Source organism: Balaenoptera ricei, chromosome 2 (genome assembly GCF_028023285.1).
Source record: "Balaenoptera ricei isolate mBalRic1 chromosome 2, mBalRic1.hap2, whole genome shotgun sequence".
Lineage (NCBI taxonomy): Eukaryota > Metazoa > Chordata > Mammalia > Artiodactyla > Balaenopteridae > Balaenoptera > Balaenoptera ricei.
Window position 1 is genome coordinate 20,119,173 of NC_082640.1, and position 26,257 is coordinate 20,145,429.

At 42.9% G+C, this 26,257-nt stretch overlaps 1 protein-coding gene and 1 non-coding gene across 4 annotated transcripts in view; both read right to left on the minus strand.

Annotated features, from left to right (window-relative positions):
- The window catches only part of CAMK1D (calcium/calmodulin dependent protein kinase ID), a 405,430-nt gene that overhangs the window by 313,696 nt on the left and 65,477 nt on the right, over positions 1–26,257 (minus strand). Inside the window, exon 1 of one of the 3 annotated variants that reach the window (XM_059915319.1) lies at positions 12,380–12,621. The exons of the other annotated variants lie outside the window; for them this stretch is intronic. Coding sequence (XP_059771302.1) covers positions 12,380–12,621 — 242 coding nt within the window. Of the gene's footprint in view, positions 1–12,379; positions 12,622–26,257 lie in introns of those variants that run through there. 3 annotated transcript variants of the gene reach the window in all.
- Positions 13,250–13,379, minus strand: LOC132361472 (U6atac minor spliceosomal RNA). Its single transcript, XR_009501760.1, has one exon. It is a non-coding gene; the product is annotated as a U6atac minor spliceosomal RNA (small nuclear RNA).

Genomic DNA, 26,257 nt, shown 5'->3' on the forward strand with positions numbered 1-26,257 from the left:
ATTCTAAAACATGCTCCCCCCTGAAATCTGCAGCTAATATTAAGTATGATTCAACATGGTATAGGAAAGGAAGGAAACGAAGGAGGCAATTTTCATGCCCATAAACACAACTATACCATAGTTCCCAAACCCAGAGCTAGGAGGGGTTCAAACTTTATGGAAGACCCAAAGGAACTGAAAGCAGAGAACTGAACAGATATTTGATATATACTCATAGCAACATGATTCACATTAGCCAAAAGATGCAAGCAACCCAAGTACCCATGGCTGGATGAACGGATAAACAAAATGTGGTCTGTCCACCTAGAGATTATCATACAGAGTGAAGTCAGTCAGACAGAAAGACAAATACCATATGATACCACTTATGTGCAGAATCTAAACTATGACACAAATGAACTTATCTACGAAACAGAAACAGACCCACAGACATAGAAAACAGACTTGTGGTTGCGAGAGGGGAGGGGTGTGGGGGAAGGGATGGACTGGGAGTTTGAGGTTAGCAGATGCAAACTATTATATAGAGAATGGATAAACAACAAGGTCCTGATGTATAGCACAGGGAACTATATTCAATATCCTGTGATAAACCATTATGGAAAAGAATATGAAAAATATGTATATATCTATGTATAACTGAATCACTTTGCTGTACAGCAGAAATTAACACAATATGGTAAATCAACTACACTTCAATAAAATAATTTTTAAAATGTGGTCTATCCATATGGTGAAATATTATTCAGCCTTGAAAAGGAATGAAATTCTGTCACATGCTACAACGTGGGTGAACCCTGAGGACATTACAAGTGAAATACACCAGACACAACAAGACAAATATTATATGATTCCACCTATGTGAGATACCTACAGTAGTCACATTCACAGAGACAGAAAGCAGAATAGTGGTTGCCAGGGGCTGGAGGGTTGGAGGGAAATGGGAAGTTGTTGAATGGGGTGTACAGTTTGTTTCAGAACATAAAAAGAGCTCTGGAGATGGATGGTGGTGATGGTTGTACAACAATGTGAACGTACTTAATGCCAATGAACTGTATACTTAAAAGTTGTTAAAATGGTAAAGTTTATGTTATATATATATTAAAAGTTTATATACATATAAAACTTTATACATATATAAAGTTTATTTTATAAATATATATAACTACAAAAAAAGATAAAAAAAAAAAAACAACCATCACGGACGAGGTACCAGTTAGGGTCACTGTCAAAGAGCAGCTGCTTCCCCTGTCTTCCAGCAATTCCCCAAAGAAATCACTGTACCTAAAGGTACTGTTAGCAAAACTGCCAGCTTCCCATCCAACCCAGAAATGGAAGGAAGGTCCAAAGAGACTTAAGAAAAGCATCTAATAAAAAAAAAAAATTCCTTTTATTATATAGCAAAATACTTAAAACCCTATCAGCATATTTCTCATTTCAGTCAAACATTAAGTTCCATTAGCATATAGGGTATGTTTTGTTATAAACGAATGTTGGTTTAAAAAACAGGTTCCAGAATTGCCTTTTCAGTATATATAATTCTGAGAAAGTGATTATAAAAAGACTGTTCCACCAGATTCCCCCACAAAAATTGCAGGGACTTCTAAGCAGCCTTCCATGGAGAATCAAGTCTCCATCTGTCTCCAAAGAGAAAGAATTATCTACACAAACCTCAGGTCCTTTCCCCCATGACTTGACACCTTTCCACGGCCCCTCGGGGCCAGCACGGTAACGTCCAGCTCTGCAGTATGAGAGGCAGCAAGCTGAGCTGTTAGAGGATTACTTCTGGGCTATCTGGTCACCCAGAGTTGACTCCTGACTTGAATCCCAGTTCCACCCTCTGCTGTCTGAAAGACTTCCTGTAAATCTCAGCCTCTCTAGCCTCAGTTTATTTATCTGTAAACTGGAGACGATAATAGTTCCTTCCTCTTAGAGTTGCCATGAGGATTAAATGAATTAATAAGCTATAAAATGCTCAGTGTTGTACACATAATAAGGATCATGTAAGCGTTAGCTATTGTTATCATTTTGATATACAAGAATCTTCATGATGTGGCCACAGCCTCTTTTTTCCAAGTGCAATTTCTGCCCTTGATTACCGCACGGATCACCCTGCTACCTGATCTTCACCAACACAACACATCGTTTACGCCTCCAGCTTCACATGTGCTGTTCCTTCTGCCTGCACGCCCTTCTCCCTCTGCCCCTCGCTGACCTGGCAAACGCCTGAAGGGGTGTCAGTTCACCGTGGGTGGCTTTCCTGGCTCCTGGACAGACTTATGCCCACTTTCCTTTGGGTTTCTGATGGCCCTTGCCCACCATCAAAGCAATCCCCACCTTGGACACGTGTCTGCTCACCTGGCTCCCCAGGTGAGGGGCAGAGGCAGAGGCTGTGAAACTGATCCCTACACACGCGGCCTCAGGCAGAGGGCCTGGCACACAGAAGACATCCCATCAAATATGAATGAGTGAAGGAATGAATGCTGAGCATAAAAAGAACGAGACTAATACTGGGAATGAAAGAAGAGGAAAGAATGGGACAGGCTGGACCCAGGACACATTTCACGTGGTCACCTGATAGGCAAAGCCAGCCCCACACTGAAAACTGGGTTCACCATCTTGAATGAGATGCTTTTCCAGCTAGAAGTCAACATTGGGACGAGTGAGCTCAGGCCCCAAAGTCAACACGAAAGAGAATCAAAAGAAAGTTGCCCCATTTGTACCCAGGCACAGGGAGGCAGACCAGGGCTGGTGCCCACTCTCCAAAAGGAGCAAGCCGGCTCCCACCGCCTGCAGGGAGCGTGCACACAGGCAGGGAAGCAGGCTCAGTGAGCAGCCGCTCGACCTCCGGCTTCTGACCTACACGGGCCATCGGGGAAGGAGAACTAAACATAAACGGGCAGCAAACAGACACAGGGTGAAAGAAGAAAGGGAGCAAGAGAGGAAAATGAGAGGGCACTAATGCTACTCTGACTGCAAGAGGGAGGGTCAACCCCAGCCCCTCCACACACACACACACACACACACACGCACACACCACACACATACATACACACACAGTGCATACACACACCACACACACACATACACCACACACACAGTGCATACACACACCACACACACACACACATACACACAGTGCATACACACACCACACACAAACATACACACACACATACACACACATACACACACCACACACACACTCATACATACATCACACACACCACACACATACACACACCACACACACACTCATACATACATCACACACACCACACACACACACACACACGTGCATACACACACCACACACATACACACCACACACACTCGTACATACATCACACACACCACACAAATACACATACATACACACACCACACACATACGCACACACGCACACACTCATACATTCATCACACATACATGTATATACACACACGTGCATACACACACCACACACACACACACACCCCACACCACACACACACACCACACACACTCGTACATACATCACACACACCACACACATACACACACGTGCATACACACATTCATACATACATCACACACACCACACACATACACATACATACACACACATACACACGTGCATACACATACTCGTACATACATCACACACCACACACATACACATACATACACACACGTGCATACACACACCACAGACTGCACACACCACACACATACACATACACACACGTGCACACACACACTCGTACATACATCACACACCACACACACCACACACTCGCACATACATCACACACACCACACACATACACATACATACACACACATACACACATCCCCCACATACATATACATACACACACATACACACATATGGGGGCCCTGTTTATTACAGAGGTGGCAGTACACTGGGCCATGACGCTCACTACAAACCAAGACTGGGTTTCTTGGGATTCAAAAGGCATATATAGTATTCTAGGGAAGATCTATATGAGGAATATGCCCAGATATGTCATTTAATGAGAAATGGAAGAAACAACATACAATATGAAAGTAATTGTGTTAACTACTTATGCACAGAAAAAGCCTGGAAAATACCTTAAAAATTTAACAGTGGTTATTTTTGAGTGGCAGGATTAGAGCTGATTTTTACATTCTTCTTCAAGTCTTTATATATTATACAAAGTACGGGGAGCACTTTCCTTAATTTACAAAAGTAAGCTTAGACATACTATATAGAAAGCCAAGGTTTTCAAAGCATCAGAGAAAATCATTATGAAATCTGGGAGGCAAACGTAGCCATGGAGGCTAGTTGTGTTTCTGTAATAATGGGCATTTTGACACAATCTGAAAAACCTAATTATCTGGTTGCTCACTAATATGTGAACATTTGGAACCACTGAGACATATCTTTGAATACAAAGAAAAATCTAAAGCAATCAAGCAGGAATTCACCATCCTTTTTCTGATTTTCATCCATTTACTTAAATATCAGAATATGCCCGTAAGAAAATGTTCAATACTTAAGAAGAACCTAGTAAACCAAAAAAGTGAGGACAGAGAAAAAAACCTGCCAGGAATAACAAAGTTCAGCAAGAACTGATTATGTATCAAGGCTTAAAAGAATAATTTAACACGTGCATTTTCCAAATCCCTTGAAAGGGTCATTTCAACGAAATTGTTCCCCAAGTAAAATATAACATTAGTTTCTCCAGAAGCTGCAAATTTGGAAACCAGATTCTTAAAAACGTACTACGTAATATTATACTATATTTTCAAAAGCATATTATTATATTAGCTTTTCCTGGGAAAAAAAAGTTCTCAGGGTTCCCACATAGTAAGTTGTTGTTTACGCAGTTATTTAAGAATTAGTAATTCCTGTGAAAGGCGTGTCTTTTATTTTCCAAATCTATAGCAGAGGATGGCAAATCAAATAAGGGAATATTATACAAATGTCACCTCCCTTGGTTGTGTCTAAGCAAAGGCAGGGAATTACTGCAGGCTGTCCGCACACCCCAGAGGGAAAGCCTGCCTCAGAGGCAAGAGTTAATTCCATGAGTTAGTTACTTGGACAGTCCGAAATGCAGACATTTACAGGTCTACATATGCAAAGGATGGGGGGTGGGCGGGGAACCCCGATCTTCTAACCTAGAACACTGAACTTAATTCAGGAGTATAAAAATGCTGAGTGTTTTTCTCTCTCCCTAAATAGAAACAAGGCCACCTTCCCACTTCAGAGAAGCCCCCTTAAGCTCAGGGGGACCATGACATCCAGGGTCCCAGGAACAGAACCAGCTCTTTGCCCTACACTACACCACTACCCTCCTCTTCTCTCCCCGTTTCCTCTGTGTCAGGGGAGCTACAGGTCTCCCTCTGTGGAGATGCTGACTTCATTTCCATTAGCCTTAATGATCCACCTTTCGGGCACAGGATGCTGTGTGGGCTGCTGAGGGCAGATGAGACTTGGGAAGAGACCGCTAAATAATGCATAAAAAGAGGCGCTACCAGCCCTCCAATACCTAATTATTTGCTTGCCTGAATCCAATAAGAAAAACAACCCCATGAAAGGAAAGGATGACAAAGACAGAGGCTCACTCTTCTCAAACCTTCAGGAAACTCTGGTTCCGAAGGGGGAGGGTGTGGTCTGGGATTTGGGTGCAGACCAGACTTGGAGCTGCCGTATGTCTAAACCGTCACACGTGATCCTGCCACGTGGACTCGCGGCTGGAGGGAAAGGGGGGTCCGGGTGGGAGGGGTGCCCACCAGGGGGGACAACTCATCCCTGCAAAATGCAGGACGATGCTCCCTCCTTGCCTTTGGGCTGCCAGACAGACTTCGTCTGTTCTCAAGTCCTACACACGCCCTGGGAAAACCTCTCCTCCTCGACTGGGGACTCCCCCAGCCCAGTCATCCTACACTCAGCTCTCCTCCACATCTGGGAACCAGCCTCATCCCAACAGCTGTCTACAAAGTCTGGCTCCATCTTTGCCACGGTAGCCCACAGCCTGGCTTTTATTCTCCCCAATCATATGTCGCCACTTTAAAATCACTTGAAAAAAACATATTTGAATACAATCAGCAGACCATCCGAACGACACAGGCGTACTGTCACCATGTCAGCATCCTGGTTGTGATGCTGGGCCACAGTGTTGTACGATGTTGCCATTGGGGGAAACTGGATAAAGGATACACGAGCTCTCTCTCTATATTATTCCTATAATATATTACATATATATTATTCCTGTATTCATGTAAATCGACAATTACCTCAATTAAAATGTCCATTAAAGAAAACCCAAAGAACATATTTTATAAGCTTCATGTGAATAGAGACCAATCAAGAGGTCATCCTACGTGATGATCACGATGGTCATACAAACTGAGCCTGGCTGCTGTCCAGGCTTCTGTCATTCAGCAAATACATATGTCATCTCTCAGTGTGCTGGTTACCACGCCAGGTATTATGACATCTGCCTCAGCTGATGTTCTCAGAAAATGAATAGTGATGAGAGAAAAATCACTGAGGAAGGCCTTGGGTGACTGATAATTTCAATTTTTTAACGGGGGTGAAAATATTTAGACACCCATGAAATAACCACACTATTTACGACCGGACATTGCTCCAGTAACAATTCATCAGCTCCCACAGTTCCAGCTGTCCAGAAAACATGAGGGTGGATTCCCCACCACCAACTCTGACTACTTACTACACGCTTAACCATGGCAGCGTCCTTCATCCTTCTGCTTTTCACCTATTTAGGAGCAAGTTTCTCAAGGGGCTGCGAGAGAGAACCTGGTACTTGGTTTGCTTCAAAATGAGTTCTCAAAGTCCTGTGTACCCAAAAATAAACTCAAAATGGATTAAAGACCTAAATGTAAGGCCAGACACTATCAAACTCTTAGAGGAAAACGCAGGCAGAACACTCTATGACATAAATCACAGCAAGATCCTTTTTGACCCACCTCCTAGAGTAATGGAAATAAAAACAAAAATAAACAAATGGGACCTAATGAAACTTAAAAGCTTTTGCACAGCAAAGAAACCATAAACAAGACGAAAAGACAACCCTCAGAATGGGAGCAATTATTTGCAAACGAAGCAACTGACAAAGGATTAATCTCCAAAATATACAAGCAGCTCATGCAGCTCAATATCAAAAAAACAAACAACCCAATCCAAAAATGGGCTGAAGACCTAAATAGACATTTCTCCAAAGAAGATATACAGATGGCCAACAAACACATGAAAGGATGCTCAACATTACTAATCATTAGAGAAATGCAAATCAAAACCACAATGAGGTATCACCTCACACCAGTCAGAATGGCCATCATCAAAAATCTACAGACAATAAATGCTAGAGAGGGTGTAGAGAAAAGGGAACCTTCTTGCACTGTTGGGGGGAATATAAATTGATACAGCCACTATGGAGAACAGTATGGAGGTTCCTTCAAAAACTAAAAATAGAACTACCATATGACCCAGCAATCCCACTACTGGGCATATACCCTGAGAAAACCATAATTCAAAAAGAGTCTTGTACCACAATGTTCATTGCAGTTCTATTTACAATTGCCAGGACATGGAAGCAACCTAAGTGTCCATCGACAGATGAATGGATAAAGAAGATGCACATATATACAATGGACTACTACTCAGCCATAAAAAGAAACAAAATTGAGTTATTTGTAGTGAGGTGGGTGGACCTAGAGTCTGTCATACAGAGTGAAGTAAGTCAGAAAGAGAAAAACAAACACTGTATGCTAATGCATATATATGGAATCTAAAAAAAAAAAAAAAGGTTCTGATGAACCTAGTGGCAGAACAGGAATAAAGACGAAGATGTACAGAACAGACTTGAGGACACGGCGGGAGGGGAAAGGTAAGCTGGGACGAAGTGAGAGAGTAGCACTGACATATATACACTACCAAATGTAAAATAGATAGCTAGTGGGAAGCAGCTGCATAGCACAGGGAGATCAGCTCCGTGCTCTGTGACCACCTAGAGGGATGGGATAGGGAGGGTGGGAGGGAGACGCAAGAGGGAGGACATATGGGGATATATGTATATGTATAGCTGATTCATTTTGTTATACAGCAGAAACTAACACAACATTGTGAAGCAATGATACTCCAATAAAGATGTAAAAAAAACCCAAACAACAACTATTAGGTATAAAATAAGCTACAATGATATATTGTACAACATGGAGACTATAGTCAGTATTTTATAGTAACTATAAACGGAGTATAACCTTTTAAAATTGTGAATCACTATACTGTATACCTGTAATTCATATGATATTACACATCAACTGTACTTCAATTTAAAAATAAAAATAATTTCACCTTTAAAAAAAAAAAACCCTGTGTACCTTTTAACCAGAAAGTTCCGGAGATCTTCAACAAACAGGCCATGACAGGCCATGACAACCCTCGTTTAACATGCTGCTTTGTTTGGCAACTCTTATTTGTCCAGACTACATGTAGCTCTCAACTAGTTTAAACAGCCCTTCGGCGCTACCATGGTGACCTTCCCATAACTCACAAGGACCAAAGGCACAGTCCCAGGAACAGACTCTTCCCAAGGGACGGAGGTTTCAAGGACCGACAATCTTCCTTGGCATATTTATTGCTGCTTGTAACGTATCAAAGTATTTTTAATCCATGATCTCATTTGCTTCTTATGATACATATCAATACTTTTACTTGATGAAACAAACTAACTCTCTCAAATATTTATCAATTCTTGGTTACTCAGGAATTGATGATTCAACATAATTTTAGCCTTTTTCTGGCCTTCTCCTAGCTTTTGGGACATTTTACCCCATTTCTACCAGGGAGCAGGCAATAGTTGAGGAGAGAGAGAATGGGTCTTGAGTCTGGGAGGTGAAGTTACAGCTCAGCTCCATAATTCACAGGTGACCTTGCATTTAGTTTCCCTGAACCTTGGTCTCTTCATCTGTAACATGGGGGTAACATCCACACTGCAGAGCTGAAGGGAGATTCAATGTGACAACCTGAATAGTCTAGATACTGGTTGCTCAAAATGTTACCCCTTGTGTCAAAAGTTGTTTTTTGAAGTAAGATTCATTCAGCAGAAATAAGAAACTAACAACCAACGTGAAATTATAGGGTTTTCAGAGAATTTTAATTATCTGCATGAATTGCTGGGTAATTGAGAATCGTCCATAATAAGTGGCTGCCTCAGAAATGCCCAGATGAGCAAGAAGATTTCTTTTTTCTTTTCGTTTATCTGAGTTGGTAAAGAAATGCCGCCCTGTTATCTTATCCTTCAATCAGAGATCCCCCATTAAAGTTCTGCATATAACTAAAATCCACAGAATTCTAAGTACTTTACGGGCGTGTCCTCGTCGGATTTCCACATTATGACTGTATACACAAATGCAGGGTTTAGGAATGATTATTATTCCCTGCCGATGCCCAGAATGACTGGGAAACAAGTGTGTGCTTAGCCTCTGGCTGAAGAGAATTGCATTATGAACTATCTCTAAGTGGACAAATTTCAAAGAATATGAAATATGATGGACTTCCCTGGTGGTGCAGTGGTTAAGAATCCGCCTGCCAATGCAGGGGACACGGGTTCGATCCCTGGTCTGGGAAGATCTCACATGCCACGGAGCAACTAAGCCCATGCGCCACAACTGCTAAGCCTGCGCTCTAGAGCCCGCGAGCCACAACTACTGAGCCCACGTGCCGCAACTACTGAAGCCCGCACGCCTAGAGCCCGTGCTCCGCAACAAAAGAAGCCACCACAATGAGAAACCTGCACACCGCAACTAGAGAAAGCCCACGCGCAGCAACGGAGACCCAACACAGCCAAAAATAAATAAAATAAAAAAAAAAAAAAGAAATATGACAAAATGCACTTGGAGTGAATATACTGACCACTCCTTTCTGCCTTGTCTGACATTAGCCATTAACGCTAAACTTCTCAAATTATAGTATGGGTGCCAGGGGCGTGGGTGAAGCCGCATGATTACAATGACACATCTTCCTGATGCACCAGTGTCCTCAAGGAGAGTCCGTGAACCATCCAGAGATGCCTGAGTTCTTGTGTTTACTACTCTCTACACTGGAGAGTCCTCAGGGGAAAGGTTGAAGAGCACTTCTGAGGGTGAAGGAAAATGCCAATTTATGGAACACCCATCTGCCAAGGCCTGTGCCAGATGTCTGCACACCGTCATCTTGGTTAATTTCTTACTTAGTCATTCAACAATCATGGGAAGAAGAGGGAAGAACAGCCACAGACTTTTATTACTGTTTTGAGATACATTTTAACCAGGTTTTCAGAACCCAGCTCAGCATTTATATCACATCTTTGAGTCTCAGGCCCTAGGTGAGAAAAAAGCACCAGGAACTTGGTAGTGAAAACACACCAGTGGCAACCGCAGACGTGAGAAAACTGGTTGACATAGATACAGATGTGCTGGAGGGGTATGAATTCTTGCTGTTTACTTAAAAAGGTCAACTTTTGAATATAAACAAATGATCAAATTTACTGACAAACACTCATGAGCACCAATACATGATACATTTATAAATATATATACATACTTTTTTAACTCTTGGAGTTTAATTTCATTCCCTAACCCAGTTAGTCAGGAAATAAGTTTGCTCCCAACACGAATTCCAGCCACTGTTTGCTCGACGGAATGTTGCCAGAGATGCACCTTCTCTAGCATAATGCTCCTTTCTTCTTCCCAGTCCACTCAGAATGGTCCTGTCCACGCTGCTGTTAAGTGCTGCCCTCTGAATTATTCTCATCAACATGAGAAGACCCCCTTACCTTAACTGGTTAAAAATAAAAGCTCCCTGAATCCAATCAGCCCACTGAGCCTGTTTCGTCAGTCCTTGGATCCCTCTCCTTTCTAATAACACATAGGACAAAGAAATCTCAGTGAGTGAGCGCCAATGAAATATACAAACGTCAACTCTATTTTTGTTGTCCTTGTTACTATTGTCATCTTACACCCATCGCGCCGGGCTGCCTTGAGACGCTCACAAATATGGTCAAATGCTTATCAGCAGTTTAAAAAAAACTCTTAACAGGCCAGAAATACAAACTGAACATTCAGGAAAACATGCCCATAAAAGAATCATGTATTTTTCATGAAATTAACAGAACTGGGGTTTTGGCAAAACCCTAAAACCACTGTGAATACACACACGTCTTCTTTCGTTGACGCACAAAGGAGCTAAGGCCCTTGCTGTGTGCAGAAGATGCAAGAAGTGTTGGATGGGAGTATTCAGGGTAAGTGGATAGCAGAGCATAGCGTCTACTGTGCACTTAGGAGACAGAGATGCTCCCAGGAGAACAGTCTTCAGTTTCTGTGACAAGCAACAAACTTCTGGCTCCAAAGATGTTTTAGCAAAACAACACAGTCTCCACCCAGGGCCGCTCATCTGCTATTAGGACCATGTATCGACTACAATCATAGGGGAAGAATGCCTAAAACTAATTGTGAAAGATTCCCACCGCTTTGGGTTATGTTTACGTTAAAGACGTCTCTCGCTAAACTGCTGCCCCAAAGAGCAAAAGGCATTAGAGAATCAGCCCACCTTTGCTGAATTTCCCCATTGCCCTATCTCACCTTTGCATCCTTGTCTTTCTTATTTTCTCTTTGAAAACTGAATTCAGTAGTCACAGATGTAGAAAACAAACCTATGGGTAACCAAGGGGGAAAGGGAGGGGGAGGGATAAATTGGGAGATGGGGATTGACATATCCACACTACTATATATAGAATAGATACCTAATAAGAACCTACTATATAGTACAGGGAACTCTACTCAATACTCTGTAATGACCTATATGGGAAAAGATCTAAAAAAGAGTGGATGTATGTATTATATGTGTAACTGATTCACTTTGCTGTACACCTGAAACTAACACAACATTGTAAATCAACTATACTCCAATAAAAATTAAAACAAACAAACAAACAAAACCTTGTTAAATGGGTGAAACCTCTTCTCCAGGCCAAGGGGTTGAAAACCAGAGGAGAAGCCAAATCATACAGATAACATTATCCCCACTACAGCCCCACTGCTGTGAAAACAAACCAGAACGGTCAAATCAACTTTTTATTTATTCCACTAACTTCGGGTCTCCTGCCAACACAGCAGTAGACTGGGGTACAGTGACTGCTCTAATGTGTTTATGTCTCTGTTTGAAACTTAAGTGATACTGATCTTACGATAAAATGAAATCCTGACTGCGATAGCAAAAGATTAGAAGTGAGAATTGACCCCACTGTATTACCCCATCTGTAAGAATATTGTTCACAAAGGCACCACAAAGACATAGCGATGTAGATCAGCAATGACCCTCCCTTCTGACCTCCGCACGGACCCCTTTTACCTCCTTCCCTGGACCCCAGCAGTAGCAGGCTTCTCTCCCTCGCTCATCACCTGCTTGTTGTCTGCCTGCTCCTTCAACAACGCCAGCCTTATGAAAGCCTGGACCGTAAGGCGCCTGCTGACAGCGCCTAAAATAGCGCCTGGCACGTCGGACTGGCAGATTGGCTCAACAAGCACTGAATGCACTGACTTAGCTTCTGAGAAATGAAACGGCGCCCATGGCCTCATCTTTTCATGATGCATTCAACCAGCTTCATGCCACCTACTCTTGGTCTGGTTCAGTGTCAAAGGGCAATGCCCGGACAGATTCACTTCCGCTGGTTGGTTGTTTTCTGCATCATTCAAAAAGTCAACACGATATAAAAAGATACGCGCAGGAGCTCTTCCTGTATCTATTCCCAATCGCTCCGTTCCCCTCTGCCTGCTCCAGGTACACATCTGTATTAGTTTCCTGTTTATCCATCCAGCATTTCTCTATGCAAATATTAGCAAATTCACCTACATATGTTCATAACCCAATCTTTCTTACATAAAGATACCACACTGTCTACACTACTTTCCACCTGTTTCTTGTACTTGACAATGTACCCGGACAGCATCCCACATCAGAATGTAGACCTTCCTCACTCCCCTTTAACAACTGCACAGCATTCTACTGTACACATACACCATCCCTCAACTGCTCCCTGATGACTGATGGACACTGGGTGGCTTCTGATGTTTTGGTGTTACACGCAAAGTTTCAGTGATAACCGTGTACACATGTCATTTCATGACATGAGCAGGTGTATGTACACGGAAGATTCCCAGGCCAGGACTGCACATCTTTAATACTGATTCACACTGCCAGATTCCCCTCCTGTAGGTTGTTAAAAAATATTGTTAGGTGGCTATAAGGAGGTGGTGATGCCTTAAATGTATGTGTGCAGCGTTGGTCACTAGAATTTTTCCCATTCTTGTCAAGGGGAATGCTAACCTAATTCTTCACTTTGATTAAACCCAGGCTCTTTTAAAATTTAAATCAATGCAGCATCCCCTGATGGTGGTCAGTTCAGTTTTCCTATTCTACTTCTATCCATCAATTCTCTAGGCTAACAGATTTTCCTTCTAGCAACTTATTAGAGGAAAACAGGCTTTCTAAAAAAGCCTAGTTAATACGGGGGGAATTAAATTTTTATAAGAGTATTCAGGGGTTCTCAATCAGCAGCAAATTTTTTTTTTCATCACAATATCCAAAATGACACGGAAAGAAAAACATAAATGAATATTTAAAATCTTTATTCATTCCAATTCAGGGGACTCCCCCCAAAACTAGTTTATATTCTCAGAGTTTTTAGTAATTCATGACTCTTCTTCACAGTGAGAACCTAAAATTAGAAAATGATGCCTATTTGCAGAATTAATGAAAAGGTCCTTTTCCCACTCCTTTTAGAGACAGCATGAGGAAACAACATACTTTCACATGAGAATCTCGGCTTTCAGGAAACTGACCCTCTAGCTTAGGATATTTATCATAGTCAATGAGCACAACAGCAATAATCTGCTTTTGTACTAGCACGGTTTGCTAAATACAAGTATACTAGACTAAATTCGTTCCTTTGTTTGGTATACAGTTGACCCTTGAATAACGTGGCAGCTGGGGTACCAGCCCTCCTGGAAGTCGAAAATCCAAGTATAATTTAGAGTGGCTCTTCCATATCCACAGCTCTGCATCCCAAGGATCAACTATCCACAGATCAAACAACTGAAGATGACGTAGTACTGCAGTATTTACTATTGAAAAAAAAATCTGTGTATAAGTGGACCCACGTGGTACAAACCCATGTTGTTCAAGGGTCAACTGTACTTCTGTACCATGCCTTCAATATACTTTAAAACCATTTGGCACAGACAATACACTATCCTTTCCTGTGCTAGTGATTGTGAACTTCAATTCCAGGGACAGTTTGTTAACCTTAATCAACAACTCATACTCCATCCACCAAAGACATGCACAAGAGTATTTTTAGCTGCTGTATTCATACTAGCCCCAAACTGGAAACAAACAAATGTCCATCAAGTGTAGAACGTGTACCTAAATTTCATACAACCGAACACTACACAGCAATGGGGAAAAATGAACAATTTATATACGCAACAACATGAATGAATCCCACAAAAGTATGATTCCATTCATGTGGAATTTAAATCAGGCAAAACTAATTTATGGTGACAGAGGTCAGAATGATGATTACCTTTGGGCAGGGGGACGTTGTTCCAACTGGGAAAAGGGGACCAGGGGCCTTCTAGGGTGATGCAAATGTTCTACATCTTGATCTAGGTGGTTGTTACATGGGTTAAAATTTTTGAGATTTGTGAACTTTATGTAAATTATACCTGAGCTGGTCAGCTAGCATCCTAACCAAGAAGTCCTTACTCAACAAGTGGCAACTAGAAGCACTTCTGCTGTCCACGTTTGAGTAATACTAGATCCTCAGCAATTTTTTTTTCTTGACGAAATTCGTGGCTTATTAGCATGATAAGTGTTAAGAATGGGGTAAAAAAAATTTTAGGGGCTTCCCTGGTGGCGCAGTGGTTGAGAATCTGCCTGCCAATGCAGGGGACATGGGCTCGAGCCCTGGTCTGGGAAGATCCCACATGCCGCGGAGCAACTAGGCCCGTGAGCCACAACTACTGAGCCTGCGCCTGGAGCCTGTGCCCCGCAACAAGAGAGGCCGCGATAGTGAGAGGCCCGCGCACCGCGATGAAGAGTGGCCCCCGCTTGCCGCAACTAGAGAAAGCCCTCGCACAGAAACGAAGACCCAACACAGCCAAAAATAAATAAATAAATAAAAATTTTAAAAAAAAATTTTTAGATACTCCCTATCCTGCTTCATACTCTGCTCTCAGAACATGCTGGAAAAAAGGTATGGTTTCTATACTTTTTGTTAGGGATCAGCAAACATTGCTGATCCAATCCCCTCCCCTCCCCGCTCTACCAGCCACTGGGTCCTCCTTCCTATCACACCAACCTCTTCTCCGCACCTGGGTGGCTCATCTCAACCCTCTCCCTTGATGAGGGGACAACTGGCCACTTGGGAAAGGAGGAGGCTCCCAAAACAAGTACTGCCTCAAGTCCCCACATCTTTGCCTCGTTCCCAGAACCCAGGGATGGAAGGTCCGTCAGCCAGAGGAGCTGACTACAGGGACCCCAGGCACGGGCACCCCTTCAGAGAAGCCTGGAATTCCTCTAGGTGATAAATCTTCCAGAAGGCCTTAGCTCTTCATCCCACTTCCTCTCTGCCCCACCCACCAAACACAAACACACACCCACAAAACCATCCTAAAGTCTCTGCCCTCCACATGCAAACAAGTAGTTTCAACAAAAATTCATTCATTCAACAAAAATTCAGAGTTTGGGCAAAATGTTGAAGATAAATGTCTTCAATACGTAAAGATTTACGTATTCCAGGGACTTCCCTGGCCCTCCAGTGGTTAAGACTCCACTGCCGGGGGCACGGGTTCGATCCCTGGTTGGGGAACTAAGATCCCACACGCTGTGCGGCCAAAATAAATAAATAAATAAATGCTCTTTTAAAAAAAAAAAGAAAGAAAAAAGACTTATCTATTCTAGGAGTGCCTGTCATAGAAATGACAATATTTACTGAACGATACTCTTATCAGAACTTACCTCTCTCACCCCCTCTAAATCAATTAGTCACTGAGGCTAAGACAGAGGGAAGAACCCAGGAGGCACCCATGATGCTGGGGAACACCCAGCCCCAAGGGGAAGGTCAGGGTAAAGGGGGAGGAGTCACCCCACAGCCCTGATGGCCCTTTCCCAGCAGTGGCCCCTCCCTGCATCCCAGGCTGGCCCAGAGGAGCAGGAGGGGTGAACATCCAGCCCCCTCTCCCTCCCTACTCCTGGGAACCTGCTGGAAGCCCACCTACTGCTTCTCTCCCCTAAACCAGCGTGGCCTGAGTCAGAGGTTCAGAATGAGGAAGCCCTTTATTGCCACATACTACAGCCCTCCATTAGCTTTTCTCAGGAATAAAGCTAATATTTTGGTCTCCATCCGTCTGAACCCTCAGCCCGACTTCTCAACTGGTTCAGAGCTCAGGTGGGAAAGGCTGTGTTGTTAATGGGCCCGCACGCTTCACACGCGGCCCCCGGGGGCCTGGGGCAGGTGTGGTGAGAAGGCAAAGAAGCCAGGAAGAGGCTTCACCGGGGCCCCTGCATGATGCGGAGAACACGCCCACCACAGGGGCCTCTGGGCGGGAGCACCTGATATCCACCCACAGGCGGTCGCTGCATGACTTTTTCATTCTGTGTTCTGGAACAATAGGTATTTCCTAGACCCGTAACCTGAGAGACCCAGCATTTAGTCTCCTTGAATAAAACACTAGACTCTCAAATAACAAAATGAAATCAGGGGAGAGGGATAAATTAGGAGTTTGGGATTAACAGATACACACTACTATATATAAAATACATAAACAACAAGGACCCACTGTATAGCACAAGGAATTATATTCAATATCTTGTGATAACCTATAATGGAAAAGAATCTGAAAAAGTATATATATATATATATATATATATATATGTGTGTGTGTGTGTGTGTGTAATATATCACTTTGCTGTACACCTAAAACTAACACAACATTTTAAATCAACTATACTGCAATTAAAAAAAAAAAAAGAAGAAATCAAAAAGACTCTCAAAGTCCTCAGCTAGCTCTAAATGGCATTATGAACATTTATGGAACATATAAAATGCAAGGTTAAACCCAAACCTGCTGGGTTTAAAATGAATTGACTGCCTCTTTCTCTCTGGCAAGTGTACAATTTTTCTAACCAGTGTCAACGCTCAGTCTGCCCAACCTACAGGTTGACCTACAGGTCAAGGCCAGTGTGAGGCAACCCCAACCTGTCTCAACTGATCCCGTAAACCAAATCATTTCCAAATTTCCATCTCATCCTGCTATAGAGCCACAGTTTATGTCTATAAACTTTGAATCCTCCTGCTGCAAGAACGAGAGATAAACGAACAAAATCAGAGCAGCTCCCTAAAGCTATTAAACATAAAGCAATGCGCCTTAGAGATCATTCAGTTAGTCCTTCTTCCTCGTTCCTTGTATGAAGCAACTGTAGTGACATAAATTCAGTATATGACCGGACCACACATGGGGAAACTAAACAGGAACTGGTATTAGAGGATATTAAAAAATTATTAATTGTGTTAGTTGTGATCATGTTATTTTAGTTTTATGGGGAAACTTCCTTCCTTCCTTCCTTCTTCCCTCCCCCCTTTCCTTCCTTCCTTCCTTCTTTCCTCCCTCCCTCCCTTCCTTCTTTCCTTTCTTCGCAGGACGGGATTAATACTTAATCCATACTAAGTATTATTAGGGGTGGAATGTCAAGATACCTATTTTTGAAGTTGAGAGGTAACTGACATATAACATTGTGTAAATTTACGGTGTACAACATGTTGCTTTATGTTGCTTTGATACACTTACATACTGCAGTACGATTAAACTACAGTGTTAGCTAACACCTCCAGTGCCTCACATAATTACCATTTCTTTCTTGTGGCGAGAACATTTACCATCTAGTCTCTTAGCAACTCTCAAGTACACAGTAGAGTATGTTAGCTATAGTCACCATGCTGTGCATTAGATCCCCAGAACTTATTCATCTTCTAACTGCAAGTCTGTACCCTTTGATCAACATCTCCCCAACTTCCCCACCCCCCAGCCCCTGGTAACCACCTTTCTACTCTCTGCTTCTACAAGTTCAGCTTTTTTAGATTTCACATATAAGTGATATCATACAGTATCTGTCTTTGTCTATCTGACTTATCTCTAGGTCCATCCATGTTTTTGCAAATGGCAGGATTTCCTTTTTTCTCATGGCTGAATAATACTCCATTTTATCAATACCATATCTTCTTTATCCATTCATACGGTGATGGACACTTAGCTTGTTTCCACGTCTTGGTTATTGTGATTAATGCTGCAATAAGATATCTTCAATTTACTTTAAAATATTTTAGCATTTTTTACAAATGGAGCAGTTAAATAAGCAAATGAATGAATGAATAGCTGTCTGACCCAAGGGACACACACCTGGTTAGTGGAGGAGCTGGGTAATAGTCAAGCATCCTTTCTCTAATGGTTTACAAGGGACCCTTTACAGTGTTTTATACTCTCAACACCAGAGCAGCTACTCAAGGTGACCGCAGCCTTTCAGAGGCCCATTTGGGCTCCGCCCACTCAGCTTTGGAGGCGCCCTGCACGGTCCAAATTAGTGTGGCAAAGTGGGCTTTGATGAAAAGAGTAAGCTGCTAGATTGGACTTCTCAGATCCAAATGACCAAGGCATGGCCAAACAGTCATTGAACACTGGTCTGAGTAGACATCTGTTCCAAGTTTCTACAACCGTATCAGTGTACCAAGAAACTAGAATCTCTCATCACGTAATAACACGACCTAACAGAATTAGGGTATATTCATACAGTAATAACCAGGAACTGCTTACTATGTACCAGGGACTATTCTAAGGGTTTGACAAGAACGATCTCAGTTAATCACTGCAACATCCAAAGAGGCTGTTGTCTCCATTATACAGAGGAAGGGACCGGAGCACAGAGAGTTTGAGAAAGTTACCAGGACCAAGGAGCCCTAAGGGACAGCATCACCCTTTAGGATGGCCCTGCCGTACGTTCTCCTTGTGCCATAGTCACAGCCGATGTTCTTCTCTGGGAGAAATGGTCCAGGGATACTTCTCATTGCTGTCCTTAAAAACAGTACAAAAGAATGAAAACAAAAGGTAAAAGAGAAAAAACAGAATCCGCCCCACAGGCCCAAACAAAATGTCCGATGTCAGAAAAATCTTTCACTTTGTTTTTGTCATGAAAAATTCAAACCATTCAAGTGCCCGCCTAACTCTCTTCTCCAAACAAATCTGGACTAGGAAGGCAGGCAGCTCTGTGATTTCCCCTCTAGAGAACCATCTGAAGGCTCCCCACTGGACAGCAGAGACCCAGGCTCCCCACTGAGCCTCTCACCCCGATGTGATGGGCAGCTGTCAGTCATTCCCTTCAAGGGCTCTGAATGAATTTCTGTAGAAAAGTCTTCACACACATGCACAGGAAAAGAAGGAGGATGCAGTCAACCTTCCAATACCTTCTCTAATGCTTCCAGTACTGACAATGACTTTGAATGAACCTTTACAGTTAAATTACATCATTAATGTTGTGTCCTCAAAGCTAAAATGAGATACAAGACTAAAAATATCAATTTGAAACAACTGATCCTAGAAAAGGTGAGGTGTCTTAGGACGAACTGGGGATACTGCCTGTTGGAATGGTCCCATTTCAGAACCCTTTCTCTCCATTAATCCAACAGGAATAAGTTAAGGGTGTCTGGTGTAATCTTAGAAGAAGTCACAGAATTCTCAAAGGATGTCAAAGTCAAACCAAAATACAGCACATGTAGCATCTGAAAGCATGGAGGGAAGGACAGACTAAAAACCAGATCAACAAGAACCAAGAGTTTTAACTCCAAAGGGTTCAGTAATTATTGGCATGAACGTTTCTGCAAAGGGCCTTGATCACAAAAAGAAAAAGGATTTTTATCTTGGCTACTTTCCCTATTTGAAAAACCTGAGTTTCCTCAAAAATTAGTAGGCTGAATGAGGAAGGTAATAATTAAGGCAAAGAGGCCATATTTCCTATCTGCCATGGAAATGAACAGTGGTATCTACAAATAACAAGAGCTTCTCACACGGAACAGCTTCCTTTCACTAGCTGGGAACTTCTCGTTCCTTCCCCAAATTTATCATTGTTAAAATTAGTATTTGACGTTCACCAAATGCCAACAGCAGGCCTCTATCTGCTATTATGACTACATCATTTGTTCACCTCTGAGCTGACTTCCAAAGCATTGTTAACTTCGGCCCAGAAAACAATAGTCAGGCAAGAAGATAAGGAAGGCAATTTGAAGTTATACTAACAATAAAAATAAATTAGTGATATAATTTTCAGCCGTTGTCAAGGGCATGCTTTATGGTTTTTACATTAAAAAGACTGGGAACTCTTTTTCTTTTTTTTTTTTCTTTTTATGACTTCAGACAGTGCAGATGTGACGGTTACAATGGCTAAAGGCAAGTCAGGAAAAGACCTTGGGATAGTCTCCTGTCTAAAAATGTGTGTTGACATTACTAAGCAATGAAACTTTGAAAACCCAAAGTCAAGTCTGTCTATTCTGCAGCCCCGTCGTGTCTTCCCTTTTCTCACCCATATTTTGGTGCTAAGTATCTCACAGTTGGGAATGGCAAGGCCAACATGGAAGCCAGCCAAATAACAAGAGACAGAAAGCCTAGGCCTGTCTTTCACCCCAAAGAAGCCATGACAAAAATGGCAGAACCAAAGCTAATTCTAACTAAACTCTAGCCATGCAGTATTTAAACCAGTTCCAAGGTGGTTTCATTTCAGAACTCTCACATTAATTCAACTAGCATATTCTCTTCCTCAAAGTCGAAGAGACCAGGGAAACAGAGATTTCCACGGTCCTTCTCATGCCTGACTATATAAGCACAACCCATGGCTCATGCCTCCAGGAAGGCAATTACAATATTATGTTGTAACCACTAATTTCTATGCTTGTCTGTCCCTTCCCCTCCATGACAGGGCCCTCAAAATGCCAGCGACACCATGTAACCATCTGTTTGTTTGACAGCAGCGCCTGGCTCAGACTGGACATCCGTCATCTCTGTTCCATAAATACTGAATAAATCTTTATAAACACAGAATCTCTGAGAAGACTTTCTGCTCAAAAATATCCTTCCAACTCAAGCCAAAATTTCACTATTAAAGGTTAATTTCTTTGGCTCGGTCTTCCAGAGTTTTTAAAGTAGATCTCTCTGAAGGTTGTCACTGTTTTCTCATCTGCTGTGAGCTAATATATAAAGGGAATAAAAGAAAATGACTCAAAGGGAAAGATTAAAGAGGAAAGAAACAGTGAGGAAGGGGTGATGGAAAGAGTGAAGGAAATGAGAAGAAAAGATAAGGTGGGAAGGAGGCAAAGACACACCCGCCTTCTTCAGTTCTGTCTGGAATCCACCATCACAGCCTCCTTTCCTGGAGGAACTGTGGACATTCCTGGGTGTATTCACTCCTATTGTGCCTCTTCTTACAAATGAAACGGAGGAAGCGGGTTTTCACGGTCCCCAAAATGCTCAACAGCGGCTGCAAGTTTCTTTTTGATTTTTTTCTCCTTTTAGAAAAGAAAGCAAAACAAAAGGAGAGAAGAACACTCCACACACCACCTTTCACGACCTCAAAAAGCAACATCATTAGACTTTGGACGTGAAAACTCTGCCTGCAGGTCAATGTTCAGGGTTTGGGGTGACAACTAAAAACAGTGACCAAGAAAGGAAGGGCTTTGCAGATCCAACTGAAATAAAACATTAGGAGAATGAAGTTCCGCTTCTGTATAACGTTTACAAGAAATCAAAGTTCTAAGAAAAGCAAATTACTAGGAAAGACTACTTTAATAACTCCTTGAGCATATGGTTTAAATTTTATGGAGTTTTCGGTCCATTCTAATTCATTAATAAGACCTGGAGAATTATTACCGCTGTGTTTTTATGCCGTCAAAGAGATCCTCTTTTATAACTTTAAATGCAAATTGCAAATTTACATTTTTTCACCTTTCTGTGCAAGAAAATTCAATTTATACAACTTCCAATCCATTCTATGTTCTAGAGATTTTACTGAATCTGACTATTAGCAAGTGCTTCTCGGGTTATTTGAGGGTTTTAGTTTCCATCTTTGAGTACAGCGTAGAATAAAGAAAAGTAAGCTTAGATGAGAGAGGGGGAAAAAAAGAGTCTGCCATTTGTCACATCAAATTAAACAAACCAAAACAAACAAACAAACAAAATGTATATCTATATATCCTAAAGGACTAAAATACAACAAGAGTGGCAGGAGGGAAAAAGGGGGAACAGCTCTACTCTTTCGTAATTACTACATATTTTAAAAGAGACTTTTATGAGGAGTTAGTTACAAGGGATAAACAAACCCCAGGCCAGGGAAGCCCCATCTCTGCCTTTCATCAGATTTAAAGAGAAGTTCCTGCTATAAAGTAAGACACGTCAGGCCACTAAATTCTTCTCCATTTTGTTTAGACAAACAAAATCTCCTCAGCCTGCCTGGTATCAAAGACACAGCAGGAGAAACGAAGGAACTGCAGGCCCCTCTCAGGACTCGGGGACTGTCAGGTTCAAGTGCAAACCACTCAGAACACAGCTCTGCAGCTTGTTCATGCAACAGATGTTGACACCGACGATGCTAACAGAAGGAGGGAGGATGAACAGTAAGAGGAAAACTCCACAGCTGTCATCACAGCCAAACCCTCACATGCAGGCAAACAATAAGATGCACATTTCAGGCGTATCAATTTCATCTCCGTAGCGCACTGAATGGTGATAAAGCTTCCAGCAGATATAAAGGGATGTGCATTCACAAAATAATTGTAAAAACATGTGGCTCTTGCTGTCTGGCCTTCAGTGAATAAATGCACCCACATACGAGCACTTTCAATCCATGTGAAACCACAGCAAACAACCGTTCTGGTCTCTGAGAGGCGCGCAGCCTTTTTACCCACAGAAAGCACCTGTCATATAACTTCAAAAATGAGTTGCAGAAAAGAAAAATAATTTTAGCCTGTGGGATACAGAACAATAAATAGTCCTCTGACAGCCAGGCACTGGGCTTGGGATAACAGCTCCTGGGAGATGTAGACAAGGGTGCCTGACATCTGTTCTACCCAGACGACGGTCTCCCACCCATGAGGGGTGCATGACTCCGTTTTAACAGCTGGGAGGGGAAGACGGGAAAGATGCCTGCACCAGAAGGCTGAGGTCTTGGGAAAATTCCATGGAAAACCAAAATCTGGTGCAAGTATTATGTCTTTCTAAAAAAAAAATGAAAGTAACATAGTGCTGTTTGAGAATATGGTTTATACTCGGTGTCCAAAGGCAAGTCTCTTTATTTTTTGTTGTCTAACTGAAGTCAAAACTACTAACTGTGTGGTAGACTGGGGCAAGGCAGGAAGGAAAGAGGCAGGGCTTCCTCTACGCTACGGAGAACAAACCCATCACATCTCTACCGCGATGCCTCAAACTTCAGAAGTTATGGCGAGAATTTTAAATCTCAAGGTTAGTGATCCCTAGCCCGACTCCAAAAATGTAGACCCACTACCCCTGGTAAGAGGTCAGCAGTCGTGGACAAATTTCATTACAATATGTTAAGTCCCAGACCAGTGAAATGAATAGAAAGGGGGTCCCAGCAAACAGGAAGGTGACAAGGCAAAGATGTGCCCAGGGAGCCCTACTGATAGAATAGCCTGGGCTTAGAAACAGGGTTTTCTTAGAAGCTGAACATGCCATTTAAGAAAGGAACTGAATTAATGTCCTGGGGGAGTTAAGCCTTTTCATCCTTCCAATTCAGAGAGGACAGTAGCCAAATATATAATTCCATCAGGGCAGAGGACAAACGAGGCCGTTACCTGATGTGAAGCAAAGGACCAGGGTTGGAGAAAAGAGGTCAAGAGCTGCTCAGAATGAGGATTCTTCTCCAAGGCAGGTCTGAGATCAGGGGCCCAAGGTGAAGAGGATGAGGACCAATACCCAAGGTGCAGGGGAATGACTTCAGCTGCCGGAATCACTCTATAAGCCTGGCTTGGAGCGGGGTATGCAGGAAGTGATCACAGCAGGCCTGACTTCTGTCCTTGGAAGGGGCTGCTTCCAAGGTTGGCCCTTGACTGGCACCTGAGAACTTGGATTTGCAAAGGGTTCCCACCATGCAAACTGCAGAGACTGGCTCCTTGTCCGACACTGTTCATGTATCAGTGTGGTTCAGGTCTGAGTAGGACAAAAAGGTGAGGTAAGGGAGAATTTGCTCTCCACCTGACTACTAAGCTGGGACATTGGTGTTCGATGTCCCTGCCCTCAGACTGGGACTGACACCATTGGCTCTCCTGCTTCTCAGGCCTTCGGACTCAGACTAGAATTATACCACCACCTCTCCCGGGCCTCCAGCTGCTGACTGCAAATTATGGGACTTCTCAGCCTCCATAATGACATGAGCCAATTCCTTATGATAAATTACCTATCTATCTAACTGTCTATCCACCTATCTATCTATCTATCTATCTCCTTTTGGTTCTGTTTCTCTGCTGAACCCTGAATAATACAGGAATATTATTTAATAGGTTTGAGGCTATTGCAAGGAATTTTTTAACTTTTCAGTTATGGATGGAGATTTGCTAATTTACGTCCTTAAATTTTTGGAATCATTAAGCAATAACCTGTTAGGTGCTATTATCCCTAAAGCCACCGGTTAATTCAGGGCTAGTAATGAAGGTTCACAAGTAGTGGAAGAACAGCCTGGAATATAAAAGCCAGGACCCCAGCCTATTTCACAGCTTTGACTGGACCCAGCCCTGCTCCAGCCCCTGATAACTACAGCAGTGGATAGCTATGGGGCACCCATCATCTGGACTCAGTGCCAGGCCTTTCACACACATTATCACAAAACCTCAAACCCTGAAGGACTCTCCCATTTTACAGATGGGATTCAGAAAGGCAGAGCAATCTGTCAGAAGTCACAAGTCAAGGTGTGTCTGGTTCCAAACCCCACACACTCTATATCATCACTCTGTGGCCAACTACAATTTGAGAAACACTCCAACAGACTGGGTTTTGTTCAGAAGAAAAAAAATTTTAGGGCTGATTATTCAAGGTAAGACAACTACAGAAAAGCAAGAGAGCTTTTCCCTGTTGGCATATACAAAAATACTCAGTATCACCCTAGGCCTTTGGAAGTACTGAGCGCACCCTGAGAAGAACATACCCAGCCCAGGTAATACTCCAAAGACTTAAGGAAAAGTCGTTGAAATTCAGGGCAGCAGCTGCCCCTACGGTAGGCGACCACATAAGTGTCTCATTCCACTCGAGCTGAGGATAAAATTGTACTACGCCTATGAAGGCTTCCACGATGGGTGAAAGGTTTATGTTGAACATCTGCTTTCCTTCTGGGAGTCTGGAATTTGGGCACAGCCAGGCAGAGGTGCCTACATGATCAGCCCCAGTAAAAACCCGGGCTGCTGGGTTTTAACCTAGCTTCTCCAGTAGACACCATCTCACACACAGGGTCACAACTTATTGCTGGGGAATTAAGCTCATCCTGTGTGGCTCCACAGGGAAAGGACCCTTGGAAGCTCGCGCCTGGTCTCCCTGGACTTCGCCCCACGTGCCTTTTCCTTTTGCTGATTTTGCTCTGTATCCTCTCACTGTAATAAATCACAGCCACGAGTAAGACTATCCGCTGAGTCCTGTGAGTTCTCCTAGCAAATCATCAAACCGTGGTGGTCCTGGGGACCCTAACCCAGGGGGCTTCATCCCTATCTTGTGAGTGACCAACTAAGCCGTGGTACCACAGATGCTCAAGATCCAACCCTTTGCCGTGTAGACCAGGAACGCACATCTCCCGTCCCATTGCACCAAGGAGGGACGATACTTCAAACTCAGAGGCACTCACAGATCCGCCCATGGACAGCAGGAAGTGAGGCATCCTGAAATGCTTGCCTAACGGACAGGTAGTCCTCCCATTGACACGGGGACGCTAAACACAACCATTCACCAGGTGAGGCCTGACCGCTCGTAGCACCCGGATGAAACGGAGCTGAGAGTCGGCCAGGAGCAGGGCCGCAAACGTGTATCTGTTCTGCAGGTTCATCACTCTGAGTGTTAGTCAGGGTTCTGCAGAGAAACAGAACCAGTAGGAGATACAGAGAGATACAGGAGGAGATTTATTATAGGAATTGTCACG